The sequence below is a fragment of the Giraffa tippelskirchi genome, chromosome 5 (genome assembly GCF_054371585.1).
Source record: "Giraffa tippelskirchi isolate mGirTip1 chromosome 5, T2T-mGirTip1v1.2.pri, whole genome shotgun sequence".
Classification (NCBI taxonomy): domain Eukaryota; kingdom Metazoa; phylum Chordata; class Mammalia; order Artiodactyla; family Giraffidae; genus Giraffa; species Giraffa tippelskirchi.
This window is the reverse complement of record NC_137279.1, coordinates 193,738,253-193,765,733: the sequence shown is the minus strand read 5'-3', so window position 1 is coordinate 193,765,733 and position 27,481 is coordinate 193,738,253. Positions and strand designations below refer to the sequence as shown.

Here is a 27,481-nt window from a genome sequence, read left to right as displayed (position 1 = left end):
AGGAGGCGGCGCGGGGAGCCCCACACAGCGGCCCCCGCGGCACGGCGCCCCTCCCGCCGCAGCCCAGGTGCGGGAGCAGCCGGAGCAGCCGCTTTCACATTGACAAGCTCAGAGCCCGGGGCAGCCTGAGCCGGGACCCCACCCAGGGCTCCCGGGTACAGGCTCCCTAGGCCAGACGGCAGAGCTGACCTCTGGGGTTCTCACACCGCACCGACTGCAGACACGGAGAAATCTTCACTGACATCAGAAAACCCGGACAACGTAAGAACAGCAATAGTTAGAACCAGTTTATTAAAACATGCTTTTATTACACGTTTAAAATCGGCTAAGCCACCTTAAAATAACGTGACTTCCCCACGTCCCCTCCCGCCACGCCAAGCCCACGAGGTCACGTCTGCCCAAACACAGCTGCTTCGACCGGAGAAGAGGCCCGCTCCCCAGACAAGCTCTCAGGATCACACTCCAGAGGCCCTTCTGTCCCTCCTTAGCCCGGAACCGCGTGATGAGACACCACGACCCACTGAAAACTCAGAAGAGAGCGCAGCAGCGGGGGCTCGAGAAGGAGGGGATACGCGAGCACTGATGGGCGACACGCGTTCCCGGACGGCGGCGACCGACAAAGCACCAGCCGACCGGCCGCTCTTCAATCCAAAAACCACCAGAAAGCGGGTAGAATCCGCTCACAAGGGGCATGCGTGTCCCCCAGGCCCGCCGTTCCCGGGGTGAGGGCCGACGCTCAGGCTCCCTGGTCCTGAGAGCAAGCTCACGGGGCGGCCCGGCGTCCTCCCGCCCCACGCGGCCCTCCTCCACAAGGGGCCGCCCACAGGAAGCTTGTTGTGCCGTTTACCAAAAGGTCTCGCACAAAGACTTTAAACCGCAGAAGGTGACAGGTGAGGAGCTCGTGGTGGCGCTGAAGCCTCCTGCAGACGGGCCAGGGTGGGCAGGGGTGGGATCGGGGGGCGGCGACGAGTGGGCGGCTCGTTTGGAATCCACTGTTTGGCCTCTGGGGGTGGCGAGAGCCACCATCCGGTCCGGTCACTGCGGGCACGGCTGCCCGTGTATCTGTGTAATCCACATCTGAGGGTTCAATCAGCGAGGGCTGGATTTACTCGGGGAAAACATTCCAGAAAGCCCCCGAAAGCAGCACATGAACGTGCTGCCCAGGCAGACGTCTACACTGTTCACACCTGTTCACTGAGCGCTGCCAGCGCGGGTTTACAGTGTCCGGGCGCGTGGGTGGGCCGTGTCCCAACGCCACACCATTTCTCAGAAGGGCCCTTCCTGCGGGGGGCGTGCTCTCTCGGGGTCCTGGAGCCACCCTTGTGACTGCTGGGCGACGCCTGTGATTCCTATTCTGCAAACTGCCAGCCTATCCTCTAGTGACCAGATTAACAGGCACCACAACCTGGCATCAGATGGTTATCTGTATTTGATCTGTCAGCTACAGTGAAACGGTGCAGGTCATACCTACATCGGTTTTGTCGACACAGATGCCAGGAGATGAGGCGAACACATCTGTGGGGAGCTGTTCTCAGGCGCGTGGCGGGAAACACGTAACCACCCACACTCGCGGCTCTGGAGCGTGTGGGCCACTGTTTGTCGTGGCGTCCCCCTGTGGGGCTGTGGCTCCTCCAGCCACTTCCAGGAGGGCCTAGGGGGTGTGAACACTGCTCTGGACCCTGTGATGACATGACAGGCGGTGAGCGTGGAAAGTCCTGTCCACGCAGACGACCTGCATCAGTGCACACGCTGACGGGCAGACAGGTGGCTCAAGCGTTCTTAAGGTGCTAAACGTCATGTTTTAGGTGCCACAGAGTATGTGTGGCCCTAACTGATGTGGTAAAGAATCTTAAACATCTGTAAACACCAACCCCTGCGTGCAAGGTCCTCTACTGGGAAACAGCCAGGCCGGGGCAGTGCAGCTGAGTGACAGGAGTCCTGCCCCAGGACCGACTGCTCACACAGGGTGCACAACTGTCCCCCCGCGGCCTCGGGGACCACTAGATCCTGCAGACAGACCACGTCTGCAAATGGCATGTTGTGACAGGATCCAAAAGCAAATGATGTGGAACATGCGGACAGCTGCTGTCCACCCAGAGGTCACGGCAGACTCTGCTCTCAAAGCTGCAGGGCCAAGGCCTGCGTGTCTTCAGAAAAACCACTGAAAATGTAAAACTTCCATTGAAAACGGTCAGCAGGAAACCACTCTGGAAGAGTTTTTCTGTGGACTCTATTTCTAGTGGTTCCTAAGAATCCTCCTACAGTGTCGACGCTGTTTTGAGAAGCACAGCCGTCTTTTCCTGGAACCTTCTCCTGACCATCTGATCGGGTGACAAAAGAGAAATGCCACATTTAGATGGGAAGCTGAGCTACTTTTACTTCATAGCTTTAAATTGTCTTCTTCAAAACGCTGTAATAAAATTATCTTGAAACCTTGTGCCTAACAGTGGAACAAGAGTCTGCTCCGGTTTGGAAAAGTTAAGGTCAAGCTTGAGGGTTAAGATGGTGGAGGGGTGCAAGCTGCGGCAGCGCCTCGGTGGCTGGGACGGTGACCACTCGTCCCAGAAGAGAAGGGGAGCGCCGATCTCCCTACACTCCTGGGAAACAGGACCCTGGGAACTGGTGGAAGCCAGGCCTGGCTCCATGTCTGGCCCAGGATGTTGTGAGTCACTTTCATACAAAATCCGGCTCATAAAGTAAAAGCTCTGAGGGGTCCAAGTACCAGCTCCCCTTCTTCCTGCGCTGTGTCCATCCTTCTCCCAGGGCTGAGACCCCGCAGTCTGCCCGTGGCCCAATACTCAGGGGTGACGTCGATGCACACGGCCTGCCCGGGGGCATCTCCTGGAGTTTCCTTCTAAGTAAACGTAACTCTTTCCTTGTTGAGAGAAGCGAGCACCCCAACTGGGGACAGCTCAGTCCCACTCTGGGCCGACTGTCCGGCTGACGCCCGCCAGGTGTGGGGTCTTCTCTGGGGGACACTCCGGCTGGCCCAGGGAGCAGGCTCTAATAAACGACACCTTCTGTCTAAAGCTTCAGAAGCTGTCACTTAATGATCTTCTGGACCACTGGAGCGCTGGAGGCAAGGTTCCCAAAGCAAAGCATTCCTGACAGTAGGCGGTCTGCAGGGACGTTCGTTGGCAGGGAGCTGCAGCCTGAGTGGACGTTCCCGGAAAGCAAGGCCACACAGCTTTTACGCTCCTGACTGGTCGCCCTGGGGACCGACCAGGCTCACCCCTGGGGGCGCCGGCACGGAGGCACCAGTCAGGGCTGGGGCCGGAGTCACAGAGGGACCTATGCCCCCGTGACCCACTGTCCTCTCCTCTGAGAGTCGTGACCGCCCGCCGCAGGTTTCCAGGGAGCGTGGGCCAACAGGGGCCGGTCCAGAGCTGCCCGGCACCCCCCACACTGGGTGCCAGGTGCCCCCAGGCCCTGGAGCGGAGGTACCCCTCCCCAAGGCCTGTGCTGCTGGGCACTCTCCTCAGCCGGCCCCCGGGAGCCGCTGCCTGGGACGCTGGGGGCTGGAGAGGTGGGCGGCTCCTGTAGGTGCGGAGAGCTCTTGGTGGCCAAGGGGGGGCCAGAATCTGAGCAGCTGCCTCATTTCAGCCCAAGGATCGGATTGTGGGGGGCGACTAGCTGACTGTGGGGAGGCAATAATGGCCTCATTTTCAAAAGACGCCAACAGCACGTGTTCTGTGCCCGAGGACCACGTGTTTCCTCCCCACCGTGGAGGCTCGTGTGGGCCCAGAGCAGCAGACCATGGGCTCCCTATACCCTCCTTACATTCTGATCACAAGGGCCACGGCAGGCCGGAGCGGGGCTGCTCAGGAAGGCGAGAGGCTCCCCTGCTGGCCTCCCGTAGGGAGTCACCACCCACGGCCGCAGTGAGGCAGGCCGAGGGCAGCGTGGGGCTGGCTGGCTGCAGTCACAGACGGAGGCTACACAGGCCGCTTCAGGGGTGGGCTTGGCACACGAGACGACCTTCAGTGCATGTAAATCAAAACCACAGGCGAGCAGAGGAGAGGAAGCTAAAAAGGCACTAAAATCTGTAGCAAACGCTCCCTTATTTTATTGAGTAAACAAAAGGTTTCTGAGTCAGTACATATCTGCATAAATGGCGATTTCAAAGGGAAACAAACTTTCAAGAACCACAAGCCAGGAAATGTCAACATGTCTTTAAAGAATAAGCAAGTTCAGATTCACAGGGAAACGCCAACCCTTTCCTCCTCACTCCTGGGGACGTAGACGCGTTCATGCAAAAGGCGGCACCAGGGGATGCGGCTGGAAGGCAGGAGATCTGGCCCGGAGCGAGGCTGGCACGGCCCCCGCGCCCCTCCACAGCCTTGAGAACAGATACGAGAATGCCCATGTCGGGCGCCGACGGGACCTGGCTGTGTCCCTCCCTGTTCTAAGGTTTTGTGACTCTGAACCGGGCGAGCCCTGCAGACGCAAACCTGGTGTCCGCGTCATATGCCGCGGGGTCGCGGCCCACATGCCCAGAGGACCGAGCGCAGCCTGCCTGGCGCTCAGCCACCCTCGCGGCATCGGAAGACGGTGCCTGTGCTGGAAACTGCTGCATTGGGCCCCAGCACCAGAGGACTTGGCAGAGACGACCGCGGGGACAGCCAAGGGCTTTCACAGCAGGCTGTCTGCACAGCTTTTATTGCCCACACCTCGGTCATTACCACAGTCTTAGAAACACGGGTTCCCTGGGAGAGGGCTGCGGGGATACCCATGACACGAGAAGGCACAGCATGGCCGGCCAGGGCAGCATGAGAACCGACGGAAGGGGGCCGAGTGCGGGGCCACGGGGCCGACGCCCCTGCACGCGGCCGCGTGCCCGGCAGGAGTGTGGAGGTGAAGCACCGACACGTCAGTGGAGGCCCCGCCGGTGCCAACCGCCGCCAGCGCCGGGAGGCGCCCACACCTGCAGAGAAGCCTGGGCAGCTCCTCACAGCACTGCCAGCAGGCCCCTGCCCACAGGGGGAGTCGACTTTCAGAATTAAACTGCCCTTTAAACACAGCTGTTCCACCAGGTGCAGCCAGAAAGGAGCAGAAACTCGGCCATGGACCCAGTGAGAAACCCAACACTGCAGTCTCTCCCCGTGGCCAGCCACGTCCTCGGGGTGTGGGGTGCGGGGCCCCCAGGGGCGCGGCCACCTCACCTGTCCACACACACGCCCGGCCCGGCCTTAATACCACGTGTCGGGGGGGAGCTCTGTCAGAACTGGAGCAGCTGTGTCCAGCACGCGCCTGACCCGAGGGAGGAGCCGGCATCCGTACAAAAGGTCGAGCCCCCACGGCTCAGGGAGGCCCTGGGCGCCGGGTCTCCACAGGGAGCAAGTCCTGTCAGCCCTGGCTGCCGTGCCTGGTTCTGCCTTCCCTGAACCGAACACAGAGCGCCCCCCAAGGAAAGCAGAGAGGACACGGCCCTGTTTCCATCGCAGGCTAACCCACCGCCTCCCCCAAGCAGAGCCCCGGGGTCAGTCACAAATGGTGACTCCTCAGGCACCAGGCACGCTGGGCCCTAAGGCCGCAGCACCCCCGCCCCAGGACCGGGTCTCATGCAGCTCCCGCAGGGTCTCGCACAGTCAGATCAGACAGAACTACGAGCTAATTAATCCTGGGCAGCGTCTCAACTTAAAAAGCAGCGACAGGCATAAGGCACGTGTTCCACTAAAGGCCAATGTGAATCCGAATCACTCGAAATGCACAGTTCAGCCAAATGAGAGCGAATGCTGGAGAGTAAAGCTGCAAAGACAGAGTGGTCCCGAGGGGTGGCAGGGGACACGTGGCCATCCTAACTCTGCTGCACAGCCTGCAACACCGTAACAAGCGCATCTTTTCACTTCTTTACATTTAAAATGGAACAGTCAGGGAATCAGGGGGATGAAGAATACCCAGCCATGACCACAAAATCACTTCCTACACCAAAGCCAACAACCTGAGCCCTCGCCCCACAAGCGGGCGGGGGTCACCCCAGAAGGGAGCCCGGGAACGGTCAGGGCAGGTTTTCATCAATTCGCTCTCCAGGAATCAAATTCTTTATGTTATTCTGCAAATCAAAAATGACTCTGTCCGCCCTCGCCTGTGCAAAGGGGTTACCGAAGAAAAGGCTCACGTCTAGGGGGACCTCGGCCTCAGAGCCCCACGAGTCCGTGTCCGAGCTGCTCGAGTCCTCGGCCGTCGTGGGCGGGTAGCTCAGCTGCTCCAACTGGTCCACAATATCGGAGAACTGGAAGGCCGAGCTGGCCTCAGAGCGGACGGAGCAGGCGGGGAAGTTGGCCATGGAGCTAGCCCCGGACTGGGGGGCAGAGCCAGGCGTGTGTGCGGACAGGCTGCCGGGCAGGGGTGCGTTGCTCAGCGAGCTGGCCTCGGACTGGTTGTTCCGGAGCGAGCTGGTGTCGGATGGGCTCAGCAGGCGCTGCATCAGGCTGGCCTGCGCCTTCACCTCCAGCAGCTCCGAGGTGTCCGAGGGGTGCACATCGCCAAGGCTGCCCTCCTCAAACTCAAAGCCGTGCTCCCTGTCACCGGGGGCTACCTCTGGGGAAGACCCCTCAGGGCTGGACGGGCTGGAGCCTGGGCCCAGCCCCCCGTAGGGGAAGGAGAATGCCTCCGAGCCCCCGGCGAAGAAGGAGATGTCTGCAGGGTCGTCGTCTATGAACTCCTCAGACACCTGCAGCTGGGCACTTGTCAATGTGAAAACCGGGCGCCCCCCGCGGCCCAGCAGGCCGCACAGGTGCCCCTCCCTGGAGGAGAAGCCCCCGGTCAGGGGTCCCTCACTGCGGTCACTGCGCCCCACAGCCGGGCACTCCCTGCCCACACCCCCTGTGTCTGGGCCTGAGGTGGGGCAGCTCAGCCCCTCAGGACTGCGGGGGCCACAGCTCCTCATGCCCCAACCGAACCCGACACCTTGGTGAGGCTGGAGTGCAGGCGGCCTGGGGGGCTGGGCTGCAGCCACGGAGCTCCTTTCTGTAGCCGGCCGCTGGGCGCCAGGCGCAGGGGGCCCCGTCTCGGAGCTGCCGCCGCTGACCTGGGAATCGCGCAGGCCCAGGGGAGCTGGAGGGGACGCGGGGGCCGAGCAGAAGGAGGCAGCTGTGGGCGACGGCATCACAGGGGTCCTCACACCCTCGGAGAAGGAGAAGCTCTGGGGCAGAATGAGAAGAAAGAAGGAGTGCGTGAGACGACAGGTCACGTCGGAGAGGCGCACGGCAGGCCAGGCTCAGGTGAGCCCACCACGCGCGCCTCTCACGGCCCCTACGGGGGCAGCGGTCAGACCGTCCCTCTCCGAATAGCAGAACAGAAGCTCTGTGAGCGCTGCTGAGGGCTGAGGTTGGCTCAGGAGCGCCTGTCTACGGTCCCTGGGACCCCACTGTTCTCTACGCGCTCGGTGCCACACCCCTTCTGTCACCAGAGTCCCAAGTCGCCTTGGCACCCAGGTCACCCTGAAGTTCCCTGGGGCGTCTCTGGACACCGGCGTCCCCTGGGGCTGGGTGGCTGGAGATGGGCTCAGCTGCCCCTCGCAGCTAGCAAGGTGCCCCCGACCCGCCAGGGCTGCTGGGGGATGAGACGCGTGGGTGCATCCAAAGGTAAGCTCTTTTAATTTCAATGATTTAGCAAGGAATTCCTAAATAGAAAACGTACCCAGAAGAATCAAAGAATGTTTTTATTTAAAAACCCAATTTAAAAAAATTTGGGACACAGAAGTGTTAATAAATGAGGTACAACTGTAGCTCTATAAATACTATTAGAGTATAAATGATAAATTTGCAACAAAAATGAACACTGTGCAGCAATAAAAAATTATTAATATGAAACTATACAGCTGCACACAGAGGATTATGAAATAATACTACATGGAAAGAGCGAGAGCCTACATACAGATCGGCTCGCACGTGGCAGTCAACACGCAAACGCGAAGACAGGGAGAGACGGCGAAGCAGACCGACCCGGAGTCCGCGACGCCCCGGCCTCAGGGCATAGAACGGCTGCGGTCGCGTCTGGCACGGGGGCCACGTGCTCCCTGTGGAGCGTGTGTGGGGGCCCGTGTGCACCTGTTTTAGTAGCTGTGGTCATGTCAGACACTCCGGTGCACACATTTGCTCCTTGCTTTTTACCTTTAACATAATACTAAAATGTCCACTGAGTGAACACAGCTTCACTGAGCAAATCGCAACCCCCCCACCTCCGCAAGCTGGCATTCTCATCACTTCACACTTTTATAAAAGTTGTATTTCTCAGCTGTTTTCCTGACAACAAAAAGCCTGTGCCCACTGCAGAAAACCAAGTCAAACGAGAGGCATAAGGAGATAGAGCCGCCCGGGACCCGAGCACCGGGCGGGAACCGCTGTGAGGCTTAGTCCCTCGTGCACCCAGCTGTCTTTTTCAATCAGGAAGAGGGTTCTCCACGGGCCACTGTGCAAACTGCCAGTGTCACTGCTAATGCTTCCTGAACGTGTCCCGCTCGGGCTCCACTCTTCTGAAATGGGATTCTTAGTGGCTCTTGAGTCATCCGACAGGTGGCCACATCCAGACCAGCTGGTGGCTCACCAGCACGGACGGTGGTTGCTGGGGTCTCTAGGATCACAAGCGACACCGTGACACGTGTGCACCCACAAAGCTTCCTCTTCACTCAGGACTCTTTTCTGCAAACAGGGTCCCAGGACTGGAATTGCCATGTAAATGATGAGACTAACTTTAGGACTCTTGTTACAACCACGCCAGGCTATTTCCTACAAGGGGACCGGGGACTACATCGGGTACGTTTACGCAGGACTAACCTGCCGCGGCAAGTCCACTTTGAGGGCACGGAGAGACATCCGGGTCTTGCTGTGTCTCCTGCAAGCAGAGGACAGGCTGTGAGCCCCATGCCCTGCTTGCCTGACCCCCCCGCTTTTTTTTTTCATCTTCAGTGCATTTTACTAAAAATGCCATCATCAGAGGCACTCCTGGAGCGCACAGCATTAAGGTGCCGACCCTGTTTCTAAAGCAGCTTGTGCTGCACCTGTGAGGACTCACATGAAAACGTGGTCAAGGGTTTGTAACACGCCTGAGGCATCTAACTAGAAACGGCAGGATGACGGAAAACAAGGATGCAAACAAAAATACACGTCCAGAAGAGGTGAAATTAAGGACGAGACCCACATTCACAGAAACAGACCCCAAGTTTAATACCATGAAAACCATGCTCTGTAAAAGCATCGCGTCTGCGTGGAGCGAGGCAGACTGGAAGCAAAAAGGGTCATCTGCGTCTGAACAACTTAAATGACGTAAAACGCAAACCATCACCGTTAAATCAAAGAGAAGAAACGGAACTCAAGTGTCAAGACACACATTTACACAGCAGAAGCACCTTTTATTCAAGCAAAGGTTAAGATACTTAAAATGCTGATTTAAACGCCCACACTCTGCATCATGAAGAGGAGAGAATTTACCTTTCATACGGAACCCTCTTCATCCCACCGTCTCTGACATAATCAGCAAGTTGTTTCTGAGTTCTTCCACTGAGAATAAAATTCAGATTTTACATGAGAGAACAAACAGAAATAGACAGCACAAATTTTCCACAGAAGCAAAGGAAAAGTAAGACTTGCCCAGCTTCTGTCTTTAAGTTTACACATGCATTTAAAAAGCATGCTTTGCATTAATGAGCATAACCAATGTTCCAAACAGCCGTCAGCAGGCCTATCTCTCCACTGCTGTATTTGCTGTGCTTCTCCAGTGGCTCCGTGGCCGCAGCCTGTACGGAATTCTCTGTAAATGAACCACCCTTATCCTGACTGGACGTTTGGGCTCTCAGCGCCACGACAAGGCCAAGAGCTGCCCGTTGCGGCCGCCCACCTGTATCTGAAGGAGGAGCCTCTGCTGAAGAGGACGGCTTTAGCTTTCGGCTTTGGCTGATCAGCGAGTCTAAAGAAGGTGTGATGCTCCACACAGATCTTCCAGAAGTTCTTACATTCATCTCTGCTGCCCAACACGAACTCCAGGGTGTCCTGGTAGGGCCCCTGTGAGGGAAAGGCAAAGGCTCGAGTAACTGCAGCAGGGTGAGAATCTAGGAAGACCACGGGCTGCTCCAGCGTTAAAACCTGGAAGACTGTCTTTCTGGAAGTTGTGTATAGACTTCTGGTTCCATTTATATTTGAGAGGAGAAAAATATAGTGGTGTATTTCTTTGTAGAAATACCAGAGAAGTGTGGTCATCTAAATCACAAGGGCTAATGTTTTGAAGTTTCTTTTGAAACCTTTTCCCACGTTAGAGGAAACCAAGGCATCTTTTTGCGCCGGCCGACACGTTTGCCTGTCGTCACCCAGCCACCTTCCTGTGGGTGTCCTGAGGGTGTCTGGGATGAGCCGGACACACAGGTTTTCAGGCTCACAAACATCGCGTGAAGAACCTACTGCCTTATCTCTCATGGTTATTCCTTAGGATAAATGCCTAGAAATGTTATACTGAACTCAAAAACAATGTACATTTTTGGACACTGTGATGTTTATTACCAAATTATCTTCCAAAAGAGTATAATATCAATACTTTAACTCCTATATTTAATCCTAAAAATCTAAGTGCTTAGGACTCGATATAAAACATAACCTCACCAGGTGTAGAAATAGACACAGTTCAGAATTTTGCACTAATTCTCTTATTTCCCTGTCTCTGTGGAATAATTGCCAAAAACACTTAACTTATAGAGGAAAAAAACCAGCCTTTTACTTGCATTTTGTACGTGTTCTTGGCATTCTTTATACTTCTCTTTCATTCTTAGAAGAAATATTTGAATAACAAACAATGAAGCTATCTGTCCACACTTTCTGCACAAAATAAACACACTTGCAGGTCATGGTGACCCTGGTCTGACAAAGCCCCTGCTAATCCAGTGCCTCTGAGAAGCTTAGGGGCGGCCCCTCCCCGGGCTGGGCCAGGCTCCCAGGCGCCCAGGCTCCCAGGCGCCCAGGCTCCCAGGCTCGGGGTGAGGCTGAGCTGCAGCCCCCAGGCCCTCCTCCCACAGCGGCTGGCTGATCCGCCTCCCAGCTTCCTGGCACAGTGGACATGTAACACCGTGAACATCTTAGAATTGTCTGAAGCATTGGATTTTTCCTCCCATCAGACTCTATAGACGTGTGTCCCTTTTTACTAATTTCAGTAAATTTATATTTAATTATCAACTTATGGACTCACAAAAGAAAGGAACATTTATTTTCTGAAAGCCAAGGCTTCCTCAGTTAGAACTATAGAAGGGTCAATTTCTCAGTCAAAGGCACTGGAAACACCGTCCATTCACGCTGGACAGAAGCCCCAGCACTGACTTGCTGTGGGGCTTCGGACCACAGCTACACACTCTGCACTTCAGCTTTGCCACCCAAAGGAGGAGCGGCTGCAGTGAAGCTACGGTTCTCAGCAGCCCGGGAGCCCGTCAGCCGTGGACGCACTGAGGCCACTTGGCCACCCCTGGCTGCCGGCACACCCTGCGGGCCAGCCCTGCGGGGCAGGTCTCCCCAGAGCCCCGTCCCGGCCACCGATCCTGTCCTGCATTCTCGTGTGCATTATGCCGAAATGATACACCAGTAACTGACAACTGAGCAGAGGGGTGCTCCCTTCACTTCACGAGTTCTCACGCTGACACTCACATGGACCTCCGGGTGGAGTTTGATGAGAAACCTTTTCCTCTTGAAGCTGAGCTTTCGGAGCCTGGACCAGTTGAAAGTGTTGATTCTGGTGCTGCTCTAAAATCCAAGAGACGCACACTGAGTAACGACACGCGTGTAATCCAGACGCACACACACGCTTTCTCATGAAACAGAGGTTTGAGTTACATCCTTGCTAGAAAGCCCAATGTTATAGTCAGAAGCAAATTATATTTAGAACTCATTATACAGTTGTTACATTCGGAATGACTCAATTAAAACGTCAATACTAAACATACTAATCTGTTTCAGGAAGAATACTTTATTGCTCCGATAAAGCTTTGATACAAACTCTCTTTTTTTGTTAGTGTTAACAGTGAACACTTTGAAGCCACCCCAGCGAGGGGCCTGGGGGTGGCTGGGCAGGGCTGGAGCAGAGCTGAGCTGCTCAGCGAAGGAAGGTGAGGAGGATGCAGTGACCCCGGGGGTGCCCGACCGGGCCTGGAGCTGCGGCTGAACTCCTGACTCTCCAGACAGAGCGAGCGCCGGGGTCAGGACTCTGGCTGCTAAGCGCTCTTCACCTTGGAGACTGGGACTCTCTGCTCTTCTGGGGGGGCAGGCAAGGAACAAAGGAACCTCCACCACATTATTGTGTGACAAAGTAAATAAGTGCTCAGAAAGGACAGGGAGGTGTCAAAAGGGCACAGAAGTTACCTGAAGGGACTCCCAGATGGGGGGCAACTTAAAGACCAAAAGAAATAACGACAACAGATCATCTATCGGATTACAGCCTGAATTACACCTCGAGTGACAGTATGATCGTGAGACAAACCCACGTGTCCACAGTGACGAAATAAAACAAATGAGAAACCCCTCCCAGGAGTGTGAATAATGGAATTTAAAAAGCGGCCCTTTGGCAACCATGAGGGAAATTCACAGTCTTAAAGTATCTCTCCACAAAATACTAATTACAAAGGATAAAAAGTCTCCTTGCGGGCTTCCCTGGTGGTGCAGTGGATAAGAACCCACCTGCCAATCTAGGGGCCTGGGTTCCATCCCCGGTCTGGGAAGATCCCATAGGCCACGGAGTAACTAAGCCCACGCACCACCACTCCCGAGCCCGGGCACAGCGGTGAACGGGAGCCCCGCTCCCCGAGGCTAGAGGAAGCCCAAGTGCAGCAGCAGAGACCCAGTGCAGCCAACGAATAAAGACACAGCTTGTGAAAGTCACCTTGTAGCAAAGAAGCCTGTCCGTGCCTTCCGACGGATGCCGTCCCCAGCAGGGACAGACGGCACTGCGGGCCGCTGCGTGGCTGCCCCGGGCACAGCCTCCCTCCCGTGACTGACCGCCCGAGCGGCTTCCTCTCGGTCTCAGCAGCAGCCGGGCCAGGCAGGCCCACGTCACGAACGACTGGCCTTGGACCTTCCGGAGCACCCCAGCCGTGGGGACAAGCAGAGAAGAGAGACGGTTCCCACCAATGATCACAGGCAGACCCTGACCGGGCGGAGCAGCTGACCTCGGTTGGGAGCATCTGAAATCAGTGAGGCGGGGGTGCCTGGGGAACCCAGGTGGGGGTCCCCAGCGAAGGGGCTCACGGTACGTCCTTGTACTTCTCTAAGCTTGAAAACGTTTCAGAATGAAAATTCTCAACATATGGAAGCACCTTCTGGCATTTTCTTTTCTGTCCTTGGCCTTCATGACCATTTACTCTTTTCCACAAACTCAGGATGGGGGAATGGCAAGATGCAGAATGCTTTCCCACCAGAGATACTAAAAAGAGAGTATTAATACTGAGAACACTGAATTATACTTCTGAAGGGTGGACGTCACGTTCTGTGAATTCCGTCTCAATTCTTTGCATTCCTGAGTTAAGAGATGTCCTTGAGGTCCTGACTCAAATGTCAGCCCCCACCTCCCGACGCAGCCGACGTGGAATCACTCCACCTGCGGCTCAAAGTGAGACACCGGAGGCTTCTCAACTCCATCCTCAGAACCAGCGAACCTTCAAACAGCACCAGAAGGAAAGCCGTGCCTCAGCTCCTGGCTCTGGACGTGGGGCTCAAGAGAGGCAGGAAGAGGGCCTGCCAGTGCCTGCGCGTCCACACAGCTCGCTCACGCTGCTGTCTGCCTGGACCGCACACCATGGGACTCCGAGTCCACCGCTCCCCCGGGGCCCCCCGCCCCAGTCTGACCTGTGCTGTTGATCATGTGAGTGCTGCTCACAAACCCGGCAGGGGTGAATTACAACTGTGTTTTCCTCCTTTACCTATAATTCTCCCAGGGTTACTAACTGCCTCTTTCCATTTGCTTAATTTTCTATGTACCCATTACTGGTTCAGCTCAAAACTTCCCTGCAGACCTTTAAAACTCTTCAATATGATCTCACCCATGACATCACTGATCAGCTTTTTTTTTGGTTGTGTTGCAGGGCTTGCAGGATCTCAGTTCCCCGACCAGGGATTGAACCTGGGAACCAGGGATCAAACAGGAGACGCGGGTTCGATTCCTGGGTCAGGAAGATCCCCTGGATGAGGAAACAGCAACCCACTCCAGTATTCTTGCCTGGAAAATCCCAAGGACAGAGGAGCCTGGTGGGCTGCAGTCCAAAGAGTCACAGAGTCGGACACAACTGAGGGCACACACACGCCAGTGGTCCTAACCACTGGACCCTCAGGGAACTGTCTGGTCAGGTCTGTTTCCTTCCTGGCAGCCTTCCCTGGAGCCCCTGATGTCCTTCTGCTGACACAGGTTCTCCGCATCTGAGCACGGCGCACCCTCCCCCCGCCCGCCCGCCCCAGCACGTCGCCCTGTGTCCTCAGCTCCCGCCCAGGGCCTCTCCCGGACCTTCGGGCTTCTGAAGGCTGTGCGGGGACTGAGTTTTCTGAAAAGCAGCATCTCTGGAAATGCTTTTATTTCCTTCTTGTATAGGAGTCCGGCTGCACAGGCACAGAATTACGGGTTGGAAATGATTTTCTTTAACATTTAGATCCTCCATCCTTCAGCGTCCGCCCGGCGGCATTTCACGCCTCCCTGCCTCTCCCCAGGAAGCCCTCTGATCTCTGTGTTCTGACGTCTCAGACAGACAAGTCCTGCCCATCTTCATTCACTAGGAATAAAGCCTGTGGGCACCTTCCATCTGGAAACCCGTGCCTGGAGGTTTGGACACTTCTCCTCCTGGCATGTCTGTAACAACTCCTCCGCTGCCGTTTGGGTCCTGCTTCTAGAATCCTGGGATGCTGGGCCTCTGGGACACTGCTGGAGTTCCCTCTACTTCTCTCTCCGTCTCTCACCCTTTGTCTCTTCCTCTGCTTTGCGGAGCTCTCGGCCGTGTCTCCCAGTCCTCCTGCCGCCAGCCTGTGCCTCTCTGGGCCCCTGTGTCCCTGTGCCTGCCCAGCTCTTGATTCAAGGTGTGGGCTTTTCTCCTACTTCTGAGGCTTCTTGGAGAATGTCTTACAGACACAATGAAGGTCGGTGGCAACCCTGCACTGAGCAAGTCTATGGGCACCGTTTTCCCAACAGCATTCACTCACTTCTCTGTACCACACTTCGGTAATTCTCACAATATTTCAAACCTCTTCATTATTATATTTGCTAAGGTATTTGTCATCAGTTATCTTTGACATTATTACTGCAAAGGGATTATGACTCTCTTAAGGCTCAGATAATGGTTAACACTTTTAGCAATAATGTACTTTTAAATTAAAAAAAGAAAGAGCATGCAATGCAGTAATCTACTAACAAGGCACCACAATGAGCCCAGATTTAGCGTTGCCTTCTCCCCTCTTCACCTTCCCTGGTGGCTCAGACGGTAACGCATCTGACTACAATGCGGGAGACCCGGGTTCAATCCCTGGGTCGGGAAGATCTCCTGGAGAAGGAAATGGCAACCCACTCCATGATTCTTGCCTGGAGAATCCCATGGACAGAGGAGCCTGGTGGGCTACAGTTCATGGGGTCGCAGAGTCAGACATGACTGGGCAACTTCACTTTCACTTTCTTTCTCCTCTCTTCTGAAAGCCTGCTGACTCTAGTCACCATCCAAGGGGTGGTCAATGCCAGCTTTTCCGTAGGGAATAAATTGTGTGTGGGTGTGCCTGTCTGTGATTTCCTCTCTTTTCCCCACAAGTGGCAGCAAGTCACACACACAGCTCTTGGTACTCTTTCCATGTAACAGCGTATCTCAAAGATTGCCTCATTTATTAGCACAGAGTCTGCATCCTCTGGACAGGTGGCCACTTATCCTGTAACACAGATGCCAGCACCACTTGCATAACCAGCCTTCTAACGGTTAATTACCAGTATTTCACTATGACAAACCAGGCCAGAATAAAAACTCACGAGAGAGAGCTTACGCACGTGCTGAAGCCATGCCCTGCTCCTTGGGCACGAGGCGTGGGGTAAAGGGGCCTTCCTGCTTCTGCACCTCCTCCAGCCCCGAGTTTCTGCTTCTCTGAGTCTCTTCTTCCCACTAGGTTGGCACCTGCCCTGCAAACACCATCCTCCTCGGAAAGAAGGCTTTCCTCAGGTTCCTGGTTCTCCCTGTCACCATCTGAGTTTAGCAGGGGGCCCCTGGTGTGCCCAAATCAGAGACCAGCTGGCAAACCCTGGCCAGGCACCGCCAGGGGATGCTAGTCTACGGGGCACTGGACAAGGTCCAGCATCTCTCTAAGGATGCTTCTTGGTTGAAAGAGAAAGACCAGTAACAATACAGTGGAAGAACCAGAAAGCACAGGGGTCAGCGTTTGCATCGCCAGGGAGGCCAGGTGGTGCCCAGGTGATGCCCGAGGGGGTCACATGTCACCCGCATGTGGTCCAGCTGGGCACCGTCACCTGATTCTAGCCACAGGAAAACAGCCCACAGAGTTCCATGTTCAGAGTTACAGTGCTCCGGGTCACAGGCGGCTGCAGCATGACAGCTGAATGTTGGGGCTGCTTCTAGACTGGCCCGTCCTACAGGAAAACGAGCTGCGTGGACACGACTGACCGGCTGACGACATTGGGGACAGACCCGTAGATTCAAGAATCAGGGGCCTCAGTGACAGCTGCCCAGCAGTCACGACAGGGACCGGTCTCCTCCTGGGGAGCACACGCAGAAGCTTCAGAAACACATGCGTGTCTGTGCATATACATGTGGCCTGTGTGTCTGTGTGTATACATGTGTCTGTGTGTATGTGTGTACATGTGGGTGTGTGTGTATATGTGTGTACATGTGGGTGTGTGTGTATATGTGTGTACATGTGGGTGTGTGTGTATATGTGTGTGTCTGTGTATATGTGTGTACATGTCTGTGTGTGTGTGTCGTGTGTCTATGTTTCCCTCTGTGTGTCTGTGTGTCTATATGTGGTCTGTATGTGTGTGTCTTTGTGTGTGTCTCTCTCTGTGTATATGTGTGTGTGGCTGTGGGTGTGTATCTGTGTATATATATGTATCTGTATATATGTGTGTCTGTGTGTATGTGGTCTGTTTCTGTATATGTGTGTGTCTCTGTGTATGTGTTATGCAAACACTCTCTTCCAACAACACAAGAGAAGATTCTACACATGGACATCACCAGATGGTCAACATCGAAATCAGACTGATTATATTCTTTGCAGCCAAACATGCAGAAGCTCTATACAGTCAGCAAAAACAAGACCGGGAGCTGACTGTGGATCAGATCATGAACTCCTTATTGCCAAATTCAGACTGAAATTGAAGAAAGTGGAGAAAACCACTAGACCATTCAGGTATGACCTAAATCAAATCCCTTATGATTATACAGTGGAAGTGAGAATACATTTAAAGGACTAGATCTGATAGACAGAGTGCCTGATGAACTATGGACGGAGGTTTGTGACACTGTACAGGAGACAGGGATCAAGACCATTCCCAAGAAAAAGAAATGCAAAAAAGCAAAATGGCTGTCTGAGGAGGCCGAGAAAATACGGGAAGCGAAAGGCAAAGGAGAAAAGGAAAGATATACGCATCTGAATGCAGAGTTCCAGAGAATAGCAAGGAGAGATAAGAAAGCCTTCCTCAGCGATCAGTGCAAAGAAATAAGAGGAAAACAATAGAATGGGGAAGACTAGAGATCTCTTCAAGAAAATTAGAGATACCAAGGGAACATTTCATGCAAAGATGGGCTCAATAAAGGACAGAAATGGTAGGGACCTAACAGAAGCAGAAGATATTAAGAAGAGGTGGCAAGAATACACAGAAGAATTGTACAAAAAAGTTCTTCACAACCCAGACAGTCATGATGGTGTGATCACTCACCTAGAGCCAGACATCCTGGAATGTGAAGTCAAGTGGGCCTTAGGAAGCATCATGACGAACAAAGCTAGTGGAGGTGATGGAATTCCAGTTGAGCTATTTCAAATCCTGAAAGATGACGCTGTGAAAGTGCTGCACTCAATATGCCAACAAATTTGGAAAACTCAGCTGTGGCCACAGGACTGGAAAAGGTCAGTTTTCATTCCAATCCCAAAGAAAGGCAATGCCAAAGAATGCTCAAACTACCACACAATTGCACTCATCTCACACACTAGTAAAGTAATGCTTAAAATTCTCCAAGCCAGGCTTCAGCAATACGTGAACTGTGAACTTCCAGATGTTCAAGCTGGTTTTAGAAAAGGCAGAGGAACCAGAGATCAAATTGCCAACATCCGATGGATCATCAAAAAAGCAAGAGAGTTCCAGAAAAACATCTATTTATGCTTCATTGACTATGCCAAAGCCTTTGACTGTGTGGATCACAATAAACTGTGGAAAATTCTGACAGAGATGGGCATATCAGACCACCTGACCTGTCTCTTGAGAAACCTGTATGCAGGTCAGGAAGCAACAGTTAGAACTGGACATGGAACAACAGACTGGATCCAAATAGGAAAAGGAGTACGTCAAGGCTGTATATTGTCGCCCTGCTTATTTAACTTATATGCAGAGTACATCATGAGAAACGCTGGGCTGGAGGAAGCACAGGCTGGAATCAAGATTGCTGGGAGAAATATCAATAACCTCAGATACGCAGATGACACCATCCTTATGACAGAAAGTGAAGAAGACCTAAGGAGCCTCTTGATGAAAGTGAAAGAGGAGAGTGAAAAAGTTGGCTTAAAGCTCAACATTCAGAAAACTAAGATCACGGCATCTGGTCCCATCACTTCATGGCAAATAGATGGGGAAACAGTGGAAACAGTGGCTGACTATTTCTCTGGGCTCCAAAATCACTGCAGATGGTGACTGCAGCCATGAAATTAAAAGACACTTACTCCTTGGAAGGAAAGTTATGACCAACCTAGACAGCATATTATAAAGCAGAGACACTACTTTGCCAACAAAGGTCCATTTAGTCAAGGCTATGGTTTTTCCAGTGGTCATGTATGGATGTGAGAGTTGGACTATAAAGGAAGCTGAGCGCTGAAGAATTGATGCTTTTGAACTGTGGTGTTGGAGAAGACTCTTGAGAGTCCCTTGGGCTGCAAAGAGATCCAACCAGTCCATCCTAGAGGAGATCAGTCCTGGGTGTTCATTGGAAGGACTGATGTTGAAGCTGAAACTCCAATACTTTGGCCACCTGATGTGAAGAGCTGCCTCATTGGAAAAGACTCTGATGCTGGGCAAGATTGAGGGCAGGAGGAGAATGGCACGACAGAGGATGAGATGGCTGGATAGCATCACCGACTAGATGGACATGTGTTTGGGTAAACTCCGGGAGTTGGTGATGGACAGGGAGGCCTGGTGTGCTGCGGTTCATGGGGTCGCAAAGAGTAGGACACGACTGAGTGACTGAACTGAACTGAACTGTGTATGTGTGGTCTGTGTGTATGCGTGTATGTCTTTGTATGTATATGTGTCTCTCTGTGTATATATGTGTGTCAGTATGTATGTGTGTGTATATGTGGTTTGTATGTATGTTTATGTGTCTGTGTGTCCGCAGATATGTCTGTGTATATATATATCTCTGTGTTTGTGTGTGTTTATGTGTGTATATGTGTCTCTGTGTGTGGATATGTGTGTGTATGTCTGTATGTATATATGTGTGTCTGTGTGTCTATGTGTCTGGATGTGTATATGTGTCTCTGTGTGTGGATATGTGTGAATATGTGTCTGGATGTATGTCTGTGTGTATGTGTCTGCGTGTGTGTGTATGTGGTCTGTGTGTGTATTTATGTGTCATCGTGTGTGTGTTCTGTGTGCGGATGTGTGTGCTGGTCCTTGTATATGTGTCTGTGTGTGTGGATATGTGTCTGGATGCATGTCCGTGTGTGTATGTGTCTGCGTGTGTGTATGTGGTCTCTGTGTGTGTGTTTATGTGTCAGCGTGTGTGTGTTCTGCCTGTCTGTTCATGCACACGTGTGCTGGCCCTTGAATATGTGATCTGTATGTGTGGAGGGGCAGGGGTGAGAGCACACGCTGGGCAGAGCCCGTGTGGGCAGAGCCTGTGTGACGAGCACGTGGGACTCTGGGAGCTCTTCGGATTCTCGGTGCTTTCAGGCCGTCGGAACGTGTCTGTGATGAGTCTTTAAGGAGGAGGCTCTGAAGGGCTGGCCAGCAGCTCCCGGGGCTGGAGTGGGGACCCCGGGGTCAGAAGCCCACGCGCAGGCGCCCCCCTCCACCTCCTCGGGGAGGCCCTCGCCCGGGGAGGCGGCCACTGTAGCTGCCCTGCCCCCGGCCCGCCGGCCCTCGCCTCCCAGCTCCCAGACTCCGCGGACAGTCCCTGCTCGCTGCGGTCTCCCTTCCATTCTTGGTTCTTACTGATGTCAAGTTTAAAAAGTCCCTTCACTGTTCTTCCAGTGGGGATCCTGAGGGAGTGGAAATGGATTCAGTCTGCCGCCTTTAACCCAAAGTCTCTAATCCTTTGCTTTTACGATGTCTTCTGGTCCTAGATGGCCTGTCCTTTTCTGGAAGGATGACAGCCTCGATCCTGAGGGCTGCGCTCGCCCCTGCGCGCCGGGCAGGGGCCGCCGGCAGAGGGCGCACGTGGGGGCCTGGACGCCCGAGGAGGCCACACGGCTGACTAAGCGCAACCCTGACCTTCTTTCTGACAGGAAGTTGAAATTTGATGCCTAATTTTAAAAAAGAAAGGAAGAGAAGGAGAAACTAAGCGTTCTCGGTCGGGGAGGCCGGGCTCAGACCCGCTGTCTCGGGGGCTGCGTGAAGCCGGGCCCGGAGGGAGGAGCTGCAGCCGCCTTCCCCGGAGGCGCCGAGGCCCCGCGCCAGGGAGGGCTCCGGAGCCGCAGGCGGGCGCGTCGGCCGGCGCAGCACGCGGACACGGCCTCTGGGGCAGCTCGGGGCCCCGCACGGGCCTCCTTCCGCGCTCCCGGGACCACGGGCTGCCCCAGGGGGTCTCCAGGCGGCTCTGGCTCCCGCACTCGGTGGGGCTGCGGCCCGCGGCGGAGGCCCCCCGGCAGCAGCCCCGCACCCCCGGGGAGACGCCGCCCCGCAGGGTGCTCTGAGCCCCGGGGTGAGGTTCCGAGTGGGGGCCCTTCCGAGCAGCACTAGAAGGAAGAGCGGGCTCCGGGACAGAGTCCAGGACAAGAAAACGACCTCTCGAAGGGGGTCGGGCCGGATCGCACAGTCCGCAACGCTCTGCCTCCCGGTCCGAGGCGACTCAGCCACCAGGACTTCCCAGCGCACGTGAGGCCAGCACCCTGCCCACCTACCTGGAAGACCAGGACGCCCGCGTGGGACACAGCCAGCTTGATCTTGGCCCCCTCCCGGTCAGAAGCCGAGTGAAACCTGATGCCGTACATTTCCAGCTTCCGGGCAATTTCCAGCACCTGGAAGTCTGACTCCGCAGGCGTCTGGCCACTGCAATAAAAGACAACACGTTCACAGCGCCCCTGAGAGAGCCGGGGAAACAGGACGGAGCACAACCAGCGTCCCCTACAGATACTTACCCACGACAAACAGCACTGCACACAGGCCACAGAAACTGCCCCCTTCCTTCTGCTCTGGAATCCCCAGGGGGCGAGTAGTTTCTTTGCACTCATGAGATGCTCAGCCTTATAATTTTATCTTAATATGGACAAAGTGATGTGCAAACATTACAGGCAGAGAGGAACACTAAATACAGGACAGACCACGGATAACCCTAGTATCTCATTAAACCCACTTCAAAACTTTAACGTGTACAATTCTAACCATTAGAATATACCTTTATAAAAATTGAATTATGAAAATGAACAAAAATAGAATCACCAAAACAACTGGCGCTGTCCTCGCCTGGCACACGGCCGGCGACACCGAGCGGCCCCAGGGCTGGCGCTCAGGACAGCCCAGAGCCCCCACGAGCAACTTCCATAAACAGCTCTTTTCCTTCATGCTTCTGAGGGCCTGAGGTTTTGGATCTTTTAGGAATAACACGACTGCTTGGTTTACGCCATTCCTGTGATTTCCATTCTTTGAAGAAATGTCCATCCTTTGAAGCTGACTAGACGCTTATCAACCGACACTCTAATAAACCATCAGCAAGGCGATGACCCCACTGTATGTACACATATTCTTCACCCGCTCGTCTCCTGATGGGCACTCAGGGGGCGTCTGTGTCCTGGCTACCATAAGGAATGTTGCTGTGAGCACGGGGGTGCGTGCATCTGTTCCAGTCAGTGTTTCTGTTTTCTTTGGGTAAACACCCAGGAGTAGAATTTTGGATCATATGGCAGCTCTAGTTTAAATTTTTATGTATTTAATTTTAGATTTTTAAATTGGAGTTGATTTACAATATTGTGTTAGTTTTTGGTGTAGAGCAAAGTGAATCTGACACATATACATATGTCTACTCTTTTTTAGATTCTTTTCCCACATAGGCCACAGAATATTGAGTCGATTTATGTTTTTTGAAGCACCTCCATTTTGTTTCCCACGGCTACCGCACCGACGAACGCGCCCATCAACACTGCACAAGGGTTCCCTTTTCTCCACATCCTCACCAACACTTATTTCCTGTTTTTTTAAAAAATGAAGTATAGCTAATGTATAATATTATATAAGCTATAGGTGTGCAAGAGGATTCATAATTTTTAAAGGTTATGTACTGAGGCCTGGCGTGCTGCGGTTCATGGGGTCGCAAAGAGTCGGACACGAATGAGCAATTGAACTGAACTCCATTTATAGTTGTTATAAAATACTGGCTATATATTTAGAAATCAGTGAACTAAAATGAACCGGAATGGGTGAATTTAATTCAGATGACCATTATATCTACTAGAGTGGGCAAGAATTCTTTAGAAGAAATGGGGTAACCCTCATAGTCAACAAAAGAGTCCAAAATGCAGTACTTGGATGCAATGTCAAAAACGACAGAATGATCTCTGTTCATTTCCAAGGCAAACCGTTCAATATCACAGTAATCTAAGTCTACGCCCCAAGCATTAATGCCAAAGAAGCTGAAATTGAACGGTTCTATAAAGACCTACAAGACCTTCTAGAACTAACACCCAAAAAGATGTCCTTTTCATCACAGGGGACTGGCATGCAAAAGTAGGAAGTCAAGAGACACCTGGAGTAACAGGCAAATTTGGCCTTGGAGTACAGAATGAAGCAGGGCAAAGGCTAACAGAATTTTGCCAAGAGAACGCACTGGTCATAGCAAACACCCTCTTCCAACAACACAAGAGATGACTCTACACATGGACATCACCAGATGGCCAATAATGAAATCAGATTGATTATATTCTTTGCAGCCAAACATGCAGAAGCTCTATACAGTCAGCAAAAACAAGACTAGGAGCTGACTGTGGCTCAGATCATGGACTCCTTATTGCCAAATTCAGACTTAAATTGAAGAAAGCAGGGAAAACCATTAGACCATTCAGGTATGACCTAAATCAAATCCCTTACGATTATACAGTGGAAATGAGAAATATTTCAAGGGATTAGATCTGATAGAGCACCTGAAGAACTATGGACAGAGGTTCATGACATTGTACAGGAAGCAGTGATCAAAACCATCTCCAAGAAAAAGAAATGCAAAAAGGCAAAATGGTTGACTGAGGAGGCCTTACAAATAGCTGAGGAAAGAAAAGAATGGAAGGTAAAGGAGAAAAGCAAAGATATACCCATCTGAATGCAGAGTTCCAAAGAATAGCAAGGAGAGATAAGAAAGCCTTCCTCAACGATCAATGCAAAGAAATAGAGGAAAACAATAGAATGGGAAAGACTAGAGATCTCTTCAAGAAAATTAGAGATACCAAGGGCACATTTTATGCAAAGATGGACTCAATACAGGACAGAAATGGTATCGACCTAACAGAAGCAGAAGATATTAAGAAGAGGTAGCAAGAATACAAAGAACTACATAAAACAGATCTTAATGACCCAGATAACCATGATGGTGTGATCACTCAGCTAGAGCCAGACATCCTGGAATGTGAAGTCAAGTGGGCCTTAGGAAGCATCACGACGAACAAAACTAGTGAAGGTGATGCAATTTCAGCTGAGGTTTTTCGAATCCTAAAAGATGATGCTGTGGAAGTGCTGCACTCAATATGCCACCAAATTTGGAAAACTCAGCAGTGGCCACAGGACTGGAAAAGGTCAGTTTTCATTCCAATCCCAAAGAAGGGCAATGCCAAAGAAGGTTCAAACTGCTGCACAATTGCACCCATTTCACATGCTAGCAAATTAATGCTCAAAGTTCTCCATGCCAGGCTGCAATAGTATGTGAACCAAGAACTTCCAGATGTACAAGGTAGTTTTAGAAAAGGCAGAGGAAGCAGAGATCAAATTGCCAACATCCACTGGATCACAGAAAAAGCAAGAGAATTCCAGAAAAACATCTACTTCTGCTTCATTGACTATGCTAAAGCCTTTGACTGTGCGGATCACAACAAACTGTGGAAAATTCTTCAAGAGATGGGAATATCAGACCACCTTACCTGCCTCCTGAGGAATTTGTATGCAGGTCAAGAAGCAACAGTTATAACTGAACATGGAATAATGGACTGGTTCAAAATTGGGAAAGGAGTATGTCAAGGCTGTATATTGTCACCCTGCTTATTTAACTTATATGGAGAGTTCAGTTCAGTTCACTTGCTCGGTCATGTCCAACTGTGACACCATGGACTGCAGCATGCCAGGCTTCCCTGTCCATCACCAACTCCCAGGGCTTGGTCAAACTCATGTCCATTGAGTTGGTGATACCATCCAACCATCTCATCCTCTGTTGTCCCCTTCTCCTCCTGCCTTCAATCTTTGCCACCATCAAGGTCTTTTCTAATGAGTCCACTCTTCTCATCAGGTGGCCAAAGTATTGGAGCTTCAGCTTCAGCATCAGTCCTTCCAATGAATATTCAGGACTTATTTCCTAAGGATTGACTGGTTTGATCTCCTTGCAGAGTACATCATGCGAAATGCCGGGCTGGATGAAGCACAAGCTGGAATCAAGACTGGTGGAAGAAATATCAATAACCTCAGATACACAGATGACACCACCCTAATGGGAGAAAGTGAAGAAGAACTAAAGAGCTTCTTGATGAAGGTGAAAGAGGAAAGTGAAAAAGCAGGCTTAAAATTCACATTCAAAAACTAAGATCATGGCATCTGGTCCCATCACTTCACGGCAAATAGATGGGGAAACAATGGAAACTGTGACAGACTTTATTTTCTTGGGCTCCAAAATCACTACAGATGGTGACTGCAGCCATGAAATTAAAAGATGCTTGGTCCTTGTTAGAAAAGCAATGACAAACTTAGGGAGCATGTTAAAAAGCAGAGACATTACTTTGCTGACAAAGGTCCACACAGTCAAAGCTGTGGCTTTTCCTGTAGTCATGTATGGATGTGAGAGTTGGAATATAAAGAAGGCTGAGAGTTGAAGAACTGATGCTTTTGAACTGTGTGGTGTTGGAGAAGACTCTTGAGAGTCCCTTGGACTGCAAGGAGATCCAACCAGTTCATCCTAAAGGAAATCAGTCCTGACTATTCATTGAAAGGACTGATGCTGAATCTGAAGCTCCAATACTAACACTTTGGTCACCTGATGTGAAGAGTTGACTCATTAGAAAAAGGCCCTGATGCTGGGAAAGATTGAAGGCAGGAGGAGAAGGGGACGACAGAGGATGAGATGGTTGGAGGGCACCACTGACTCGACGGACAGTAGTTTGAACAAGCTCCAGAAGATGATCAAGGACAGGGAAGCCTGCCTTCTATGGGGTCGCAGAGTCAGATACGACTGAGTGACTTCACAACAACTGGCTATGTTCCCTGTGTGCACAGTACATCCTGTGGCTGGTCTATTTGATACACGGTAGATTGTCCCTCTTACTCCTCTACCCCTAGCCCACCCCTTCCCCATCCCTCTCCCCACTGGTAACCACTAGTTTGTGGCCTGTGTCATGCATCTGTTTCTTCTTTGTTCTACCCACTAGTTTGCTGTATCTCTAAGATTCCATATGTAAGTGAAATCCTGTAGTATTTGTCCTTCTCTATCTGACTTATTTCACTTGGCACACTACCCTCCAAGTCCATCCGTATTGTTGCAAATAACAGGATTTCTTTCTTACTGTGGCTGAGTAGTATTCCATTGTGTGTGTATATATATATATACACACACACACACACACACACACCACATCTTCTTTATCCACTCCTCTGTTGATTTATTTCTTGTATTTTATGTAACAGCCTCTGACAGGTGTCAGCGGGTCTGGTATTCCCATCTCTTTAAGAATTTTCCACAGTTTATTGTGATCCACACAGTCAAAGGCTTTGGCATAGTCAATGAAGCATAGACGTTTTTCTGGAACTCGCTTGCTTTTTTGATGATCCAGCGGATTTGGCAATTTGATCTCTGGTTCCTCTGCCTTTTCTAAAACCAGCTTGAACATCTGGAAGTTCACGGTTCATGTATTGCTGAAGCCTGGCTTGGAGAATTTTAAGCATTACTTTACTAGCATGTGAGATGAGTGCAATTGTGTGGTAGTTTGAGCATTCTTTGGCATTGCCTTTCTTTGGGATTGGAATGAAAACTGATCTTTTCCAGTCCTGTGGCCACTGCTGAGTTTTCCAAATTTGCTGGCATATTGAGTGCAGCACTTTCACAGCGTCATCTTTCAGGATTTGAAATAGCTCAACTGGAATTCCATCACCTCCACTAGCTTTGTTCATCATGATGCTTCCTAAGGCCCACTTGACTTCACATTCCAGGATGTCTGGCTCTAGGTGAGTGATCACACCATCGTGATTATCTGGGTCGTGAAGATCTTTTTTGTACAGTTCTTCTGTGTATTCTTGCCACCTCTTCTTAATATCTTCTGCTTCTGTTAGGTCCCTACCATTTCTGTCCTTTATTGAGCCCATCTTTGCATGAAATGTTCCCTTGGTATCTCTAATTTTCTTGAAGAGATCTCTAGTCTTCCCCATTCTATTGTTTTCCTCTTATTTCTTTGCACTGATCGCTGAGGAAGGCTTTCTTATCTCTCCTTGCTATTCTCTGGAACTCTGCATTCAGATGCGTATATCTTTCCTTTTCTCCTTTGCTTTTCGCTTCCCATATTTTCACAGCCTCCTCAGACAGCCATTTGGCTTTTTTGCATTTCTTTTTCTTGGGGATGGTCTTGATTCCTGTCTCCTGTACAATGTCATGAACCTCTGTTCATAGTTCTTTAGGCTTTCTGTCTATCAGATCTAGTCCCTTAAATCTATTTCTCACTTCCACTGTATAGTCACTGCAGATGGTGATTGCAGCCATGAAATTAAAAGACGTTTACTCCTTGGAAGGAAAGTTATGACCGACTTAGACAGCATATTAAAAAGCAGAGACATTACTTTGCCAACAAAAGTCCATCTAGCCAAGGCTATGGTTTTTCCAGTGGTCATGTATGGATGTGAGAGTTGGACTATAAAGAAAGCTGAGCGCCGAAGAATTGATGCTTTTGAA

The 27,481-nt window shown here is 51.9% G+C and overlaps 1 protein-coding gene across 8 annotated transcripts in view; it reads right to left on the bottom strand.

The window, feature by feature from the left end:
* The window catches only part of FARP2 (FERM, ARH/RhoGEF and pleckstrin domain protein 2), a 102,446-nt gene that overhangs the window by 19,993 nt on the left and 54,972 nt on the right, over positions 1-27,481 (bottom strand). For 6 of the 8 annotated variants that reach the window (XM_081490585.1, XM_081490584.1, XM_081490583.1 and 3 more), the window contains exons 8-13: positions 21,264-21,411; positions 11,622-11,717; positions 9,838-10,001; positions 9,432-9,500; positions 8,778-8,835; positions 6,910-7,144 (exon numbers count right to left, since the gene is read on the bottom strand). In XM_081490585.1, coding sequence (XP_081346711.1) covers positions 6,910-7,144; positions 8,778-8,835; positions 9,432-9,500; positions 9,838-10,001; positions 11,622-11,717; positions 21,264-21,411 — 770 coding nt within the window. The remainder of the gene's footprint in view (positions 1-6,909; positions 7,145-8,777; positions 8,836-9,431; positions 9,501-9,837; positions 10,002-11,621; positions 11,718-21,263; positions 21,412-27,481) is intronic. The other 2 variants (XM_081490588.1, XM_081490590.1) reach the window with 1 other exon arrangement.